This window comes from Bacillus rossius, chromosome 3 (genome assembly GCF_032445375.1).
Source record: "Bacillus rossius redtenbacheri isolate Brsri chromosome 3, Brsri_v3, whole genome shotgun sequence".
Lineage (NCBI taxonomy): Eukaryota > Metazoa > Arthropoda > Insecta > Phasmatodea > Bacillidae > Bacillus > Bacillus rossius.
The window spans coordinates 113,747,456-113,761,834 of record NC_086332.1 but is presented as its reverse complement, the minus strand read 5'-3'; the positions used below and the strand labels follow the sequence as shown (position 1 = coordinate 113,761,834).

The following is a 14,379-nucleotide window of genomic DNA, read 5'->3' as shown; positions in this document are numbered from 1 at the left end:
TCAATGTAATTTAAGACCTAATTAAAAAATTTTCAGTTTAAATAAACATATATATTTACTAAACACAACATGTTTTATTAGCTTTTAATTAAAACAATATTACATAATCACATTTTTAGTTTTCTCAGAACTGTAACTGTAACTGGTTTATTTTCAGTAGTGTAACTTGTAGTTGTAACAGGGTTACATTTCCAATGGAGTATTTGTAACTGTAACTGAGTTACTTTTTAAAAGTAACTTTCCGGTCCCTTAATAATCCTACTTTTATCGCATAATCGTCGCCTCAACAGTTTCAAGTGCAGACAAAAAAAATTATTAATTGTCGCATAACTCGCATAGAATTTTTTTCATATAGGCGCGCTTTGTTTTTTATTTACTTTAGAGATTTTTGTATGCATTTTTCGTACTACGTAATATAAACTATCGTACAAATGCCAAAGGTATTGTATATTATACCTTTAACTATAGTGCGTGTACGAGAAGTGTTGTAAAATCACCAAAGATTGCGTAACCCATACGTTAAACTAAAGCGCATGTACGAGAACTCTCGTATTTCGGCAAAACTAACGTGATCAAGTTAACACAAGACAAATGCGGTAGGAAATGATTACGTAAATTACGTACCTATTTTAAATTACTGGGATGTATTTATTTTCTTTGGCCTTTTTGGTTATAACAGTCAGGTACTGAAAATATTAATTTAATCTTGTGTATTAAAAGTACTGGTCCAGTAAATTTTGCAGTACGGTACTAAGTTGACTAGCGTAGTTGCGGCAGCCATCATTATTTCTCGTGTTTTCTTTTTTCCGACGCAAATTTCTATAACCACACTACTTACGTTACGTTAACAAAATTATTGTTCTTGAGGTGATTTGCGATGAGCAGGCTTACGTCGTTGAAGTTTTCTAAATGGAGAAAAGATAATGTCTACCCAGATGACCCAGAACCACCCCAAAAAATGTCTAAAGTTTCTTCTGACGAGCAGCATTCTTCCAAGAAAACAGTAACTGCAGTCAGCGGGTTTTGTAATGTAGATAGGTAACTTAATTCACATTCGACTTTTTTTTAATGTCCTATTAAAAAGTGTTACTTATTAAAAATGTTATGTGGCCTTATGCTGAATGTTCGTCATCTTTATAATAATATATTTTTTTAATGAAGGTTAGTGTACACTGAAAAAGGAAGATACCTAGTCTTTTGAAATTTAGATGGAACTTCTTCATGAATTAAAAGTATATATAAAGAAATTAAATGCAAAATGATTTTCTCTAAACTGTTTTCTTTCCTTCATTATTTATTGCATAAACTTAACTTATAAAATGTATTGCAATTTAATAAAGCTAAGCCATATGTTTTAATTTTACATATGGGTGGAGAACTTTTCTTTCTCACCATTCAGTTAAAGACCAAAATGCTGGTGGTCGGTTCATTTTAATTCCAAACAATTATTTCTGTATGAGGTTTGGTTCGTCTCTGTTCGAAATTTTTTTGCTATGGTTCGATTCAGTTCGAAACTAGAGAACTGAGGTTCGTCCAGCTCTAGAAAATTGTATACCTAAATAATATTATAAAGGTAACGGAAATAGCACAAACATAAGATTAACTACGCTGCATTTTGTCAATTAGCATAACTACTTGATCATTTCCAACCTTCAATAATATAACATTGCAGAAAAAAAACTTATTTTTTTTTAAATGGTGTCTGTTATACAAACGTATTTTATTGAAAACATAGGAAGGATTAATGTAACAGAGAATTAGACGGATGCAAACTTACGTGTGTGGTTTTTGAGGTTATTTGTCTATTTTATATCAGGTGTATACACTATGCACTTATTTTATAATTTTATAAATACACATGTGATTTTTTTTTAATAACATGTGAAATTTAGTGTGGGACTGGGATTCGAGATTCGATGACAAACACTGAGGATTCGAACAAGGATTCGGATTCGACCAAAATGTGGATTCGTCCCATCCCTAGTTAATATGGATAGCCCAGTTATTTTTGTACAACTTTATTTGCTACTAATATTTACATTGCTAATCGCCACACTTAATGTCTGTCACTAAATATCTGTTCAGTCCACAATTCACATTCCTCACTAAAGCTAGGTTGAAGCTAGGTTCAACAATGGTTCGCCCCTTACCTCGTCTGTCCACCCACACAGTCTCGCGCCACTCGGTTACACACGCATGGTCTCATCGCTTCGATCTGCGCCGCTTGCAAAAAGGCGTGTCTCTTCCTCCTCACCGAACTCGCACTTCACTCAACTAGCTCATTGGAATTCCCACGAAGGCTGACGTCGCCACTTTTATGCCTGTTGGCCGTCTATCTGGAACTGACTGGAGTGGTTGTGACGTGTTGCATCATCCTGGTCGACACGATGCTCGAAGCATCCAGAATAGCTTCGCTTATTCACGCCACTCCACGCGGTGGCCTCAATAAGCCTGCGGGATTCCCAAGCCGCTGAGGGATAGATGACCGCCGAGGAAGGAGGGTGCAGGTGGGTGGTGAGACCAGGTGGTTATGATCCCCGTAGGTATGCACGTGATATTAGTGGCTTTGCGGGACACCAGGCCACTCAGGTCTGGCCTCCTATGTTTGTACTGTATACAGGAAACTGACATATTTCAGTTTCAACCATCCAAAAAGCACCAAAGTTGGCTTGATTCACACTTTAATTAATTGAGCAGAAATTATTTGTTCTGACAATATATCAGTTGATGAATAAAATCACTTCAAATATGAACATCTAGTAAATGGCTACCCATTGTGTTAGTCTGTGCTGTTATTTTTTATGACTAAATTCCTACCACTGAATTCTTGTGCTGTCTGATATTTTAAGTTTATATGTGTTCGTCTGTGCTGTCACCACTGTGTTGTCTACAATACTTGTTTAGTTTCATTGTTGGGTCCATCTGTTTGACATCAACTGATTTAGGCTTGTTCTCTGTGGGTTAAATTTTTCATTTAGTTTTCTTATATTGCATTCTTGAATTTTTTCTATTACAGACAGTGCAAAACTGCAATGTTGTGTGTTCAAATAAAATTGTAATTAATAAATTCTTTAAATTTGGCAATTTCATAAGTGTTGAGTGTATTGAAAATCAATGTGGCTTGCTTGCCCTTTCCTCATTCTTGCCCCTCCCATACTACCCACTTAGGCCATTTTGACAGCAATTTTTTGTTACAATTCTTTTACATATGCAATTTTTGACATCATTTGTATACTAACTCATCATTCGCACCCTACGTGAACTGATAACATATGTCTATCACTGGGAATTGTTATTTTAATCTCTTTATTTCTTCCTCCAGTTTTCACCCACCTTAAACAGTGTGTCGTTGAGCATGTATGTAAATAAACTCTCCTGTGTTGGTTTTTAATAAATTAGTTACGAATAAGTATAAATTGTTTAGGTAAAATATCTTAGCAGTGCATGAAGCATAATGAATGCCACCATTGTGCTCCTCTGCCCGGCAGCCGGTCGCCCAGTGGCTGGCTGCTGGCTGGCATTTGGCTGGCATTTGGCTGGAGGAGGGAAAAAAATCTAAAAATAAACCAACCCGTTTGTGTGTGTGCATTCTGCGAGTGTGTGTTGCCATGTAGCAGTGTTGATGCCCTCCCTCACGTTTGTAAAGTCCGTGAACTGGCACTGTAGAACAATCTCCAAGTTTTTATGATGCAACTGTGACTCAACAATATATATTTTTTGTATGATATTTCTCAGCTTTCAAATGCAACATTTAGAGACAAAACTGCAGGCATCATTGGTGCTTTGAAAGCCGCACTTCAAAACACTGCTTTTTATTTCCTCCCTCCCCCCTCCTGCTCATATTTTTCTCTGGCTGTAACGTGTGTTCAGTTTTTATAAATGAAACTGAAAAGAAAGGGTAGCTTGCTGCCTTTTTTTATTCGGGAAGAAGATGTAAATAAAAAATACAATAGCAGGGAATGAAATCACGGATGTCTTTTTATTATTAGGAGGAGTTATAAAGCATTAGGAGGAGGGGGAGAGAAAAGTTGGCGCAAGAATGCTGCCTCACTCATTAACATAATTGCCATATTTCTTATGCACCAACGAGCTGAGATATGGAACTTGGAACTCTAGTGAAGACAGATATATGGTGCTACCCATATTCGAGGTGACCCTTAAAGCTAAAATTTGTTTTATTGTAACCAAAATTAAGGGTGCCACCCATACTGAGGGGCGAATTTCAATATAAATACACATTATTAAATTTATTTTAATGTAAAATTTGACGAACCTTCAATGAGATGACTTGCAAGAACTGGAAAAATTCTGGTTTTCAGTACTGCCAGGAGAGTGGCCGCTTTGTTACGCCTACACGGGGAAAGAGGCCAATAATTATTTTCCAGTTAGCGACAAACATTTTTTGTTTTTTAATAATTTAGTTTTAATACTTTCCCTGGGACATAATACATAATACACATGTGCCATCTCTGTTTCCACTGCTGGAAGCTACTTGAAAGTCCTCTGGTTTGAGGTTCTTCAGCTGCCTCGTCGTTTCTATTTTGATGGCCTCCACATCACCGAAATGCCCTTCCCCGAAGCAACATCTTGTATTTCGGAAACAAAAAAAAAGTCACATGGTGCCAAATCAGGTGAATAATTAGGGTGTTCCGTCACAGTAATCAAATTTGGGGCCAAAAACTCACGCACAACTAGTGAAGTGTGTGCAGGGGCATTGTTGTGATGGAGAATCCATTGCCCCCCTCGGACCAAATTCAGTCAAACAGAGCCACACGAGCTTTGAGGTGTCTGATAACGTCAATGTAGAAGTTTCCATTAACAGTCTGGTCTGGAAGGACAAATTCTTGGTGGAAAATGCCCTGAGTATCCAAAAAAAAAAAAAAAAATCAGCATTCTCTTGACATTCAACCTCGATTTCCTTGACTTTTTCGTTCTTGGCTCCCCAGCTTGTTTCCATTCCCTGTTTTGGGATTTGAGTTCCATATCAAATTCGAAGAACTAAGACTAATTTCTTGTGATAACCCTGTCGAGATAGTCATTACCCTCTTTAGCTCCCAACCAGTCCTCATAGCTTGCCACCCTCCGTGGTTTTTGTTCTGGAGACAAAAGCTTTGGTGTGACCCATATTCGAGGGCAACCCTTATAGTGATATAGTTAGAAATTTGTTTGCCCTAAATTAAAGGTGCAATTCATATGCAGGGGCAGTTAAATGGGTAAATATGGTAAATAATTAATAAACTACATAAACTCTTACCTGTATAAAAATTAAGTTTCTTTATCTCTTAATCACAGTGTTTGAATGGTGTCATTGCTTGAGATCCGTAGCATTTGCTCAGTACTTGTAGTGGTTTTGTATCTTTAGTTATTGTCCAAATGCCATGATTTACACTTAACACTAAAATCTCACAAGCTGGCTAAATTTCAAGGAAAATTGCAGATCGAAGTTTTTCAACTCAGTCAACAAAACTGATAAGCAGTAAATTATTGTAGAATTTGAAATATTGGTTATGATGATGACAAAGCCAGTCTGATGTTGCAAGTATGTAAACCACATTATGCAAAAAATGTCACAACATCTAAAAAATATTGTTCTGAATTTATTACAGTGCTGTTATGAAAGTGAATTACTTTGCGAAAGGTGATACCTGTTGTTCAGAACATAGACTAATGGTGGATGTAAATTAATTATTTAGGTCTTCAGCACAGCTCCAACTTCGGAATGTTACGTTAAAGTTAGTAAAGAAAGCTCGTATTTTGATTCAATACATACATAGTATACTAACCCCAAATAAACACTTTCTGCATTTAAATTTGGTGAATGCGTTGAGTTAGCCGTGACACATGTCGATGCACCAGGAAGTGCAGCGATGTGTGGCGCGCACGGCCGCTAGAGTGGCGGGGCGGGTGGTGACTGCCCGCAGCTGAAGCTGATGGCGACGGTGCACCAGACGCAGCCCATGATCCAGCTGCTGCTGTCTGCGCCGGACTACGTGGCCGCGCTGGACCTCATCTCGACCACGCAGGAGATCCTGCTGCAGGAGCTGGCCGGCGTGCAGTGCTTCAGGTGCGTTCCTGTTGCCGTTCCATCGACACAGTTGCCGTTCCATCGACTCAGTTGCCGTTCCATCGACACAGTTGCCGTTCCATCCACACAGTTGCCGTTCCATCGACACAGTTGTCGTTCCATCCACACAGTTGCCGTTCCATCCACACAGTTGCCGTTCCATCCACACAGTTGCCGTTCCATCCACACAGTTGCCGTTCCATCCACACAGTTGCCGTTCCATCCACACAGTTGCCGTTCCATCCACACAGTTGCCGTTCCATCCACACAGTTGCCGTTCCATCCACACAGTTGCCGTTCCATCCACACAGTTGCCGTTCCATCCACACAGTTGCCGTTCCATCGACTCAGTTGCCGTTCCATCGACTCAGTTGCCGTTCCATCTACACAGTTGCCGTTCCATCCACACAGTTGCCGTTCCATCGACTCAGTTGCCGTTCCATCGACATAGTTGCCGTTCCATCGACACAGTTGCCGTTCCATCCACACAGTTGCCGTTCCATCCACACAGTTGCCGTTCTATCGACACAGTTGCCGTTCCATCCACACAGTTGCCGTTCCATCCACACAGTTGCCGTTCCATCCACACAGTTGCCGTTCCATCCACACAGTTGCCGTTCCATCCACACAGTTGCCGTTCCATCCACACAGTTGCCGTTCCATCCACACAGTTGCCGTTCCATCGACTCAGTTGCCGTTCCATCGACACAGTTGCCGTTCCATCGACACAGTTGCCGTTCCATCGACTCAGTTGCCGTTCCATCGACACAGTTGCCGTTCCATCGACTCAGTTGCCGTTCCATCGACACAGTTGCCGTTCCATCCACACAGTTGCCGTTCCATCCACACAGTTGCCGTTCCATCCACACAGTTGCCGTTCCATCCACACAGTTGCCGTTCCATCCACACAGTTGCCGTTCCATCGACACAGTTGCCGTTCCATCGACACAGTTGCCGTTCCATCGACTCAGTTGCCGTTCCATCGACACAGTTGCCGTTTCATCCATACAGTTGCCGTTCCATCGACTCAGTTGCCGTTCCATCGACACAGTTGCCGTTCCATCCACACAGTTCCCGTTCCATCGACATAGTTGCCGTTCCATCGACACAGTTGCCGTTCCATCGACACATTACTGGATAGGGCAGTGCTGTCTTCAGTTCTTTTGGTTGGTTCGATTCAACAATATTTGTGTTCTGTTTTGGCTATTTGGTTACAGTTCTTATAAAAAAAATTGTTTTATTTCTTACAGCTAAACTATGAAGATGAATGAGATTTATTATACTTTCTTTGTCATTAAATGAATATTTAAAGCAAATGCATAAATAAGACACTCTGCAATAACCTTGAAACTCTATTTGTAAATATTTTTTTAGCTAACGTAAAAATTTCAATCACAGCTGGCTTCTAGATCCTGACAGCAAGTAAAATACATTCTAATTTTTTATTTCAGCATTATCAGCAAACTTTAATTTCATTTTTGGTTATAATTCTTATATAATTTTATCCTAATAGTCTACAGCTTTAATATGCTTAGTTTTATAACGCAATATGTAATGATATGTTTCGCTTGCATGCCTCGTTTATGTAGGTGGCCTTTAACAGGCATAGCTCCAGAATCCATAACATTCCAACTGATATTCAACAGAATTACCAATTTAATATATGTTTAAGTAAATCCTGTACATTGTGACACATAAACTATAAACTAGATATGCCATTCTTGTTAACATTGAAAATTTGCACAGGATACAGTTGTGTAAGAATTACAGATTTCAAAAGTTCATTTTTGGTTAGGTATTTTAAAGTAACCGAAACTGGATCTGTAGAGTCAAGGAATCAAACAGGCCAAGAACTGCAGACATTAATCAATTAATAAAAATTAAGACAACAATGATTTTAGCTTGCCAGTTAAAATTTATTATGAAATTAAATAAAAAACATTAATGGGTTTAAAGAATTAATGTAGGAAGTCTAATCTAAATTTGTGAGTTCTAGGTAAAATAAAGTTCTTGACCGTCTTTCAGGGATTTATCTACGGGCTTGAATCTCTGCAGGGATATTCTTTATATTTCATACACATTAACTGAGCACGGGGTTTTCCTAAAATCGGCTTCCAAGGCGGGTTACGGGATCGTTAAATATTTTAGGGCTTTAACACCTCCCTCGGCACATTTTCCACCATAATCCGGCCTATTAGATCGGAGACACTCCAAACCAAAAAAAAATACATTTTTAAAATTTTTTAAATTTAGAGATAACGCCTCCACCCTCCGAGGGGGAGAAAGTCCAACCTCTGTCACATTTTCCACCAAAACCTGACCTTGTAAACACACTAAATCAAAAAGAATATACAGTACAACCCTGTTATAACATTCTCCAAGGGACCAACATAAAAAAATTTTATAAGCAGGAAAATGTTATAAGCAGGAAATCATCTTCACTTTGTAAAAATTACGCGTGGATTGATTAAATTAAAAAGTATAGGTAAAACAACACAAAATACAGGAGTAATACACTAAGTACAGCAATAGAGTGGAAAATTGGTTAATTTTATTTACAGATAATACCTAATAATATGCTAAAGAAAAAAATGTTTTGTACAATACAGTTCAGAGTCGAAACAGAAATAATCAACTCTTTTGCAATCGCAACACACGTTTTGTTGGGATTCCTGTCCACTTTGTTAATAAACTGAATTTTTTCACATACAGAATATGATTTTCACTTATATTTTTATCGGCCATCATAGCCGTACAAAAACGTGAATAAATTTTCAATACGGCGTATTTAATTAAATACGACCGTGACTACAATAAGTAAAAAAAAAAATAATTACGGTAAAGGTTAACCACAAACAAAAGCCGTGAATATATCCATAGAACAGTTAACCATCTCAAGGTGTTAAACCTTTGAAACAAAAACCAGCACCATAGACTACAGTAGCACTGTTTCCGACCATGTATCAGTGCACAAAATGTGCATCATAAGTATAACGGAACAAGTCATAGGCTAACGAGCGCGAACAGGACGTCATATTGATAGTCAATCCGGTGCAAGTTGTGGAGTGCGTGTGTACCACGTCCATGGTGAACTACACAAATGTAAACATCTGATGTTTGTATATGTGTGCTGTATTTTCTAGCTATGGTTTCACTCTAAATTATGACTTTGAAGGAAGGGATACTGAAAATTGTGGCAGTTATCAAAGCAAATTTGAACATTAAAGGCGGGAATGTAGAAATTTTAATATTGTTACAGGCGGGAAATTAAAGAATTGTGATAAATGGAGAAATGACGGGACCATGAAATTATGGTGTTATAGGCGGGAAAATGTTAAAAACGGGAATGTTATAACCGGGTTGTACTGTATATTATTTTAAGCTTTTGAAATTTAGGGTCATTAACCCCTTCCCCCTCCAAGGAGGATAAAGTCGAAACCCTGGCACATTTTCCACCATAACTGGACCTCAGAAACACACTAAATCGAAAAGAATATACATTTTTTTAAATTTTTGTGATTTAAGGGTTTTTACTACCCCTCCTCTCCCGGGCACATTTTCCACCATTATCTGATCTTTTGACACTCCAAATTGAAAAAGCAAAAAGCATTTATTTTTTAAATTTTCAAAACTTTGGGTTTTAACCCCTTTCCTAGGGGCACAGTCGACCCCAGGGCAAATTCCCACCATGTCAGACTTCATGGATACACAAAAAGGATGGTTATTACCCATAGCTTGAAATTAAGTTTTTTTGACCCTCTGAACATTAAATTGCTCCCAGCAATTTACAGAAGTCTTGGAGAAGCGGCCCCATTCTCTCGAACCGCTGACGTGCCTTGAAGTCGCAGCGCTGACGTCATCACAGCTGCACCGATTTCACTAAAACTTCTATTCGTAGACTCCGCCTTCTACTTGAACATCCAAGCATGTATAAAACGGTATCCTCGTAGGAGAACTCTTCATATCTTCATTCCCAGTGAAAAAAACTCTCTCTGCAGTAGACTTCACTCTTGTCCTCGGCAAATAATATTATTGCAACTTCTCGTAGCCTGATGTGTAGATTCATAGGAGCAAAACGTTTTATTCTTGTCATCAATCCAGTGCTCCGACGCAGTTCAGCATCATTTTTTTCTCCACTTGCTTAATAATAATCACAACCCCTCGTGAAAACAATGCTCATTGAATTAATAACTCTCGTTTACTGATGGGATTTTCGATACTTCGATACCTTCGATACTTGACGGTATCGCAAAGTATCGAGTATCGAAACTGTAATTTCAATACATTTTTTCGATACCGGAATGCTTGTTCATTTGTATTGAATTAAGTTTTGAGTAGCCATCGTACAAAATACAACTACAGTAGAACCTCGATGATACGTTCCCGTTTCATACATTTTCCCGTGTCATACGCCGATTAATTTTGGTCCCGCCGAAAGTTCTACTATAATTACAATGGTTTACTTTCCCGGAAAATACACTTATAAAATTATTTATTTCCCGTTTCATACCTTTTTACGAAGCGGAAAAGTCCTAAAATTCACAGATCTTTTTGTTAGATATTCCTCCTGATAAATTACGTTTTAATTAATGCTTTGATTTTGAAAAACGTTCATTGTTTACCTTTGCAAACGTAAGAAAATAACTTTATCGCACCATAGATATGGCCAGCACCAAGCGAGACTAGTGGCGAAAACTAGCAATGATTATGAAAATGGTGCACGCGCTTTACCAAGGCACGGATCTCATATTTTGTGCATTCATTAATCTTTGAACTGAATATACCCGTTTGTTATTGTGTTCTTACGATCGGATTGTTTTGTATTTTACGTTTCTCAAGTTAAAATTTTATTGAAAATTGTTCTGTTGCATAAAGTTGTTTGTAAAATGAAACAAACAAGCAAAAATTTCTGATTTTCTATTTACAATAGCCTAATTTTTTTATTTCTAATTTAGGCTTGGTGACTTTTCCCTTTCTCCAAGAAAGGACTTCAAACATTTTGTAAGGCCACTGTTTCTCATGTCAGCTTTACTTGATTATGGACTGTATTTTACATTTCTGGTGGTTTTATTATATGTATATATAATGATGAATTCATATCTTTCATTAATATAATGCAATTATTTACACATTATGTATTTAAGTTTAATCTGACATAATGCGGGTATGATAGATTGAATTTATATAGTTTAAAACTAATTTATGTTATTTGTAATAATTGTTACTTAATGGGAAAATATTTTTCCCTGGAGTATCGAAAGTATCGAAGTATCGAAAGTATCGAACTGAAAAAACAATACAGAATCGAGTATCAAAAGTGTGGTATCGTCCCACCTCTACTCTCGTTCGCTAATCAATGTAAGGTGAACCTCTCTTCCGTAGTACTGTCGTCTCGGGCGCAAAGCTGAATTTTCATTTTAAAACGGCCAGTCATTTCTTGCGTAGTCTTGTACAGTTGACCCGTTTCAACTCCTGTTCCAACTCTTCTTTCCAGTAGGTACGACATTATACTCCCCGAGGCGACTTACATCAACTCCCCAAGCCAGCTGTCTCACACGAAAAGCCTAACGCACGGCCACTGCTACCAATTCCTTCTCCCCAGCGCTAAATTCCCTCACGTGCCAGCCGCACTAACACCAACGCTCGCGCGTCAAACACACACCAGATCGCAGTGCCGCACGACAAAAGCAGCAGCTTACCAGGCTGCCGCATGTGCTCGCACACAGATAGCCTGCACGACTGCGCCCGCGCCTCGATCACACACAAAACCTAAGCAAACCTAAATGTGGCACTCAAAAGAATGTCACAATACATACAGGTGAAACTAATAAAAACGTAGTGAAACAAAAAAAAATTACTACTTAAATAATATGCATTAGAATTTTGACAATCCTTAGTTAACATTGAAATTAATAGATAGCGCAGAGTTCATCATACTGTAGACACACAAGAAATTGTTAGCCTACGTTTATTCAAAGCTAGGTTGGATAAAAAAATATTGTGATGAGAATTTTACTGTTAAATCTTACATTTATAACCATCTTAATAAGGTTAAGCTTGGTTTGTTGAAAGTATTTACAGACTGATTTCTGTTGTTTAAGCAAAAACAAATATACATACATGTACTAAGTGTTATAATATGTTTTTAAAATGTTTCATGTTAATTTTATTTTAATGTGTCTATTGGACTGCAACTTCTATTTTGAAAAATACTTAAAAGATAGCACTACGTTCGTAATGCTTTAGATAACCAAATAAAATATGTTAAATATCTTTGATGCCATGTTTGTTATCACACAATATTCCTGGCTAATAAGTTATAGATATTTTTAAAGTTTTGATTATATCTTATGACTATTAAAGTTTACAAAATGTATGCTAGAATAGTTTCACTGCCATAAAATTTACTTTGGCTTACCAATACGCTTAGTACGCCCCCCAGTGTTCGCGAAAGTAAACATATGAGTGCCTGTTTCTGCACATTTGTCCGCCATCTTGACAACTTCGGGTCGTGCCTATAACAGTTTCTGCATGCATGGGCATTGGATTTTCAACCTATTAAATTTCCTTTGTGTAATGTATGCTAATTTCATTGCGTTTATGGTGCATACTAAAATTTCACCCTCAATGCACCTTAAGAAGTATAACCTCAAAAGTGCAATATGATAATTCTGGTTTAGGGGGAATTGTCATGGGTTCAGCATTGAGGTATTTACGTGCTACGCATTCAGTAAAATTACAATTTTGTGTTGTTCGGCTAGCCCTGAAAATCAATAGTACCGTCTTATTAAATAGAATTATTGTTAAGTTTTAGAAAGAAAAATATTTTTTTCCATTTTTCCTTTAAATGAATACTTTTGTTTCATTTATCATGCTCGTCGTTATTTTTAAGGATTTTATTTTGAATTTTGTGCCCAAATTCCATATTATAAGTTTATTTGCAACATGAATAACACGAGAACACATGAATCTGCTCGTTACTGAGGTTAGATTTTAACACATGACTGGTGAGTACTGAAACTCTGACTCACATTTATATGTTATTTGGAATGGATTTATTTCACATTATTTTATGTCCCATTTGGTTCCTATTTATGGTATGGTATTTTGAACATTTTTTGTTTTGGTTTTTTAGTGCTCTTTACATGTTCTGGCTGTGTGAATTTTAGTGAAGACTGAATTGATTCGTAGATTGGATTGCATTGGTTGTTTTCTAAACTTGAATCTATAAGTATGTAAAAATGTTAACAATTGTCAGAGTTATGTACAGTATGAGTTATTTGTGAATGTGTACTATTTGGGCCAGGCATTTGGGCTCGCAGCTCCAGGAGATGGAGCGACTGATCGACAAGATGCTGAGCACTGAGTTTGAGCGCTACGCAACGGCAGACCTGAACCGCCCACTCGGGGACGACCACAAGGTCCTGGAAGTGGTGAGGGCTCACACGTATAGTCCTGTCTCTGCTCAACTGCAAAACTATTAGATCAACTAGAGATGGGTCGAGTCTTGGTTTATCGAGTCCAGCCGAGCCGAGTTGGGTCAGATTGACTCGACTCGAAAACCGAGTCACATAATTTATCAAGTTCGAGACTCGAAACACGTTTCGAGTTAAGTACCAGCATCGTGACATTATAGCACTTTATTATAGGTTGTCTTAACGTTTTCGCCAAGTCATTAATACAGCAAGAAATGATAATGACCTTTAAACAAAACAAATCCTGTGCAAACCTAACCTTGCCCGCTACCGTGCTACGGCGCCATAATAGGTACAAGTGCAACCAAACCTAGGCCTACCTTCATTTATGAACGTGACGTCGTAACGTGATTTTGTCGATAGTGGCGACAGTTTATAGGACAAAATTATGTCACATGACCATTTTATATTTAAAAAAAAATGCTTGGAAAACATCGTGCACTGTTTTCATTTTGTTTTTCATCCTGTGTTTACTTTAAATACGGTACCGCATTTGTTTACAAAATACTTCAATGGATTTTCACTGAAGAAAAATTTGTTGCAAAACGCACATGTATTAATAATCATCACGTTTATCGTGCCCCGTTTATAATAACTCGTATAAAAAAGAGAGGGTTCCGTAACCTAAAAATAAAAACATAAAATAATTATATTGCAATATTTAGTAAATAACACCAAGCCATGATGCGTGAAAATGGCTGCGTGTTAGGCCAACCAGCCTTGCATTTTGGAACTAAATTTAGCTGTGCTCCGCTATGCAGTGCTGCATTACAATAACGTTTAGGATAAAATACTTTCTTTTTGTTTGAATAAAATATAATAATAACAACGCTCATGCAT

The 14,379-nt window shown here is 37.7% G+C and overlaps 1 protein-coding gene across 1 annotated transcript in view; it reads left to right on the top strand.

Moving 5' to 3' along the window:
• Positions 1-14,379, top strand: part of LOC134531164 (vacuolar protein sorting-associated protein 54) — a 183,988-nt gene that overhangs the window by 30,959 nt on the left and 138,650 nt on the right. Inside the window, exons 9-10 of the mRNA XM_063366788.1 lie at positions 5,922-6,064; positions 13,371-13,497. Coding sequence (XP_063222858.1) covers positions 5,922-6,064; positions 13,371-13,497 — 270 coding nt within the window. The remainder of the gene's footprint in view (positions 1-5,921; positions 6,065-13,370; positions 13,498-14,379) is intronic.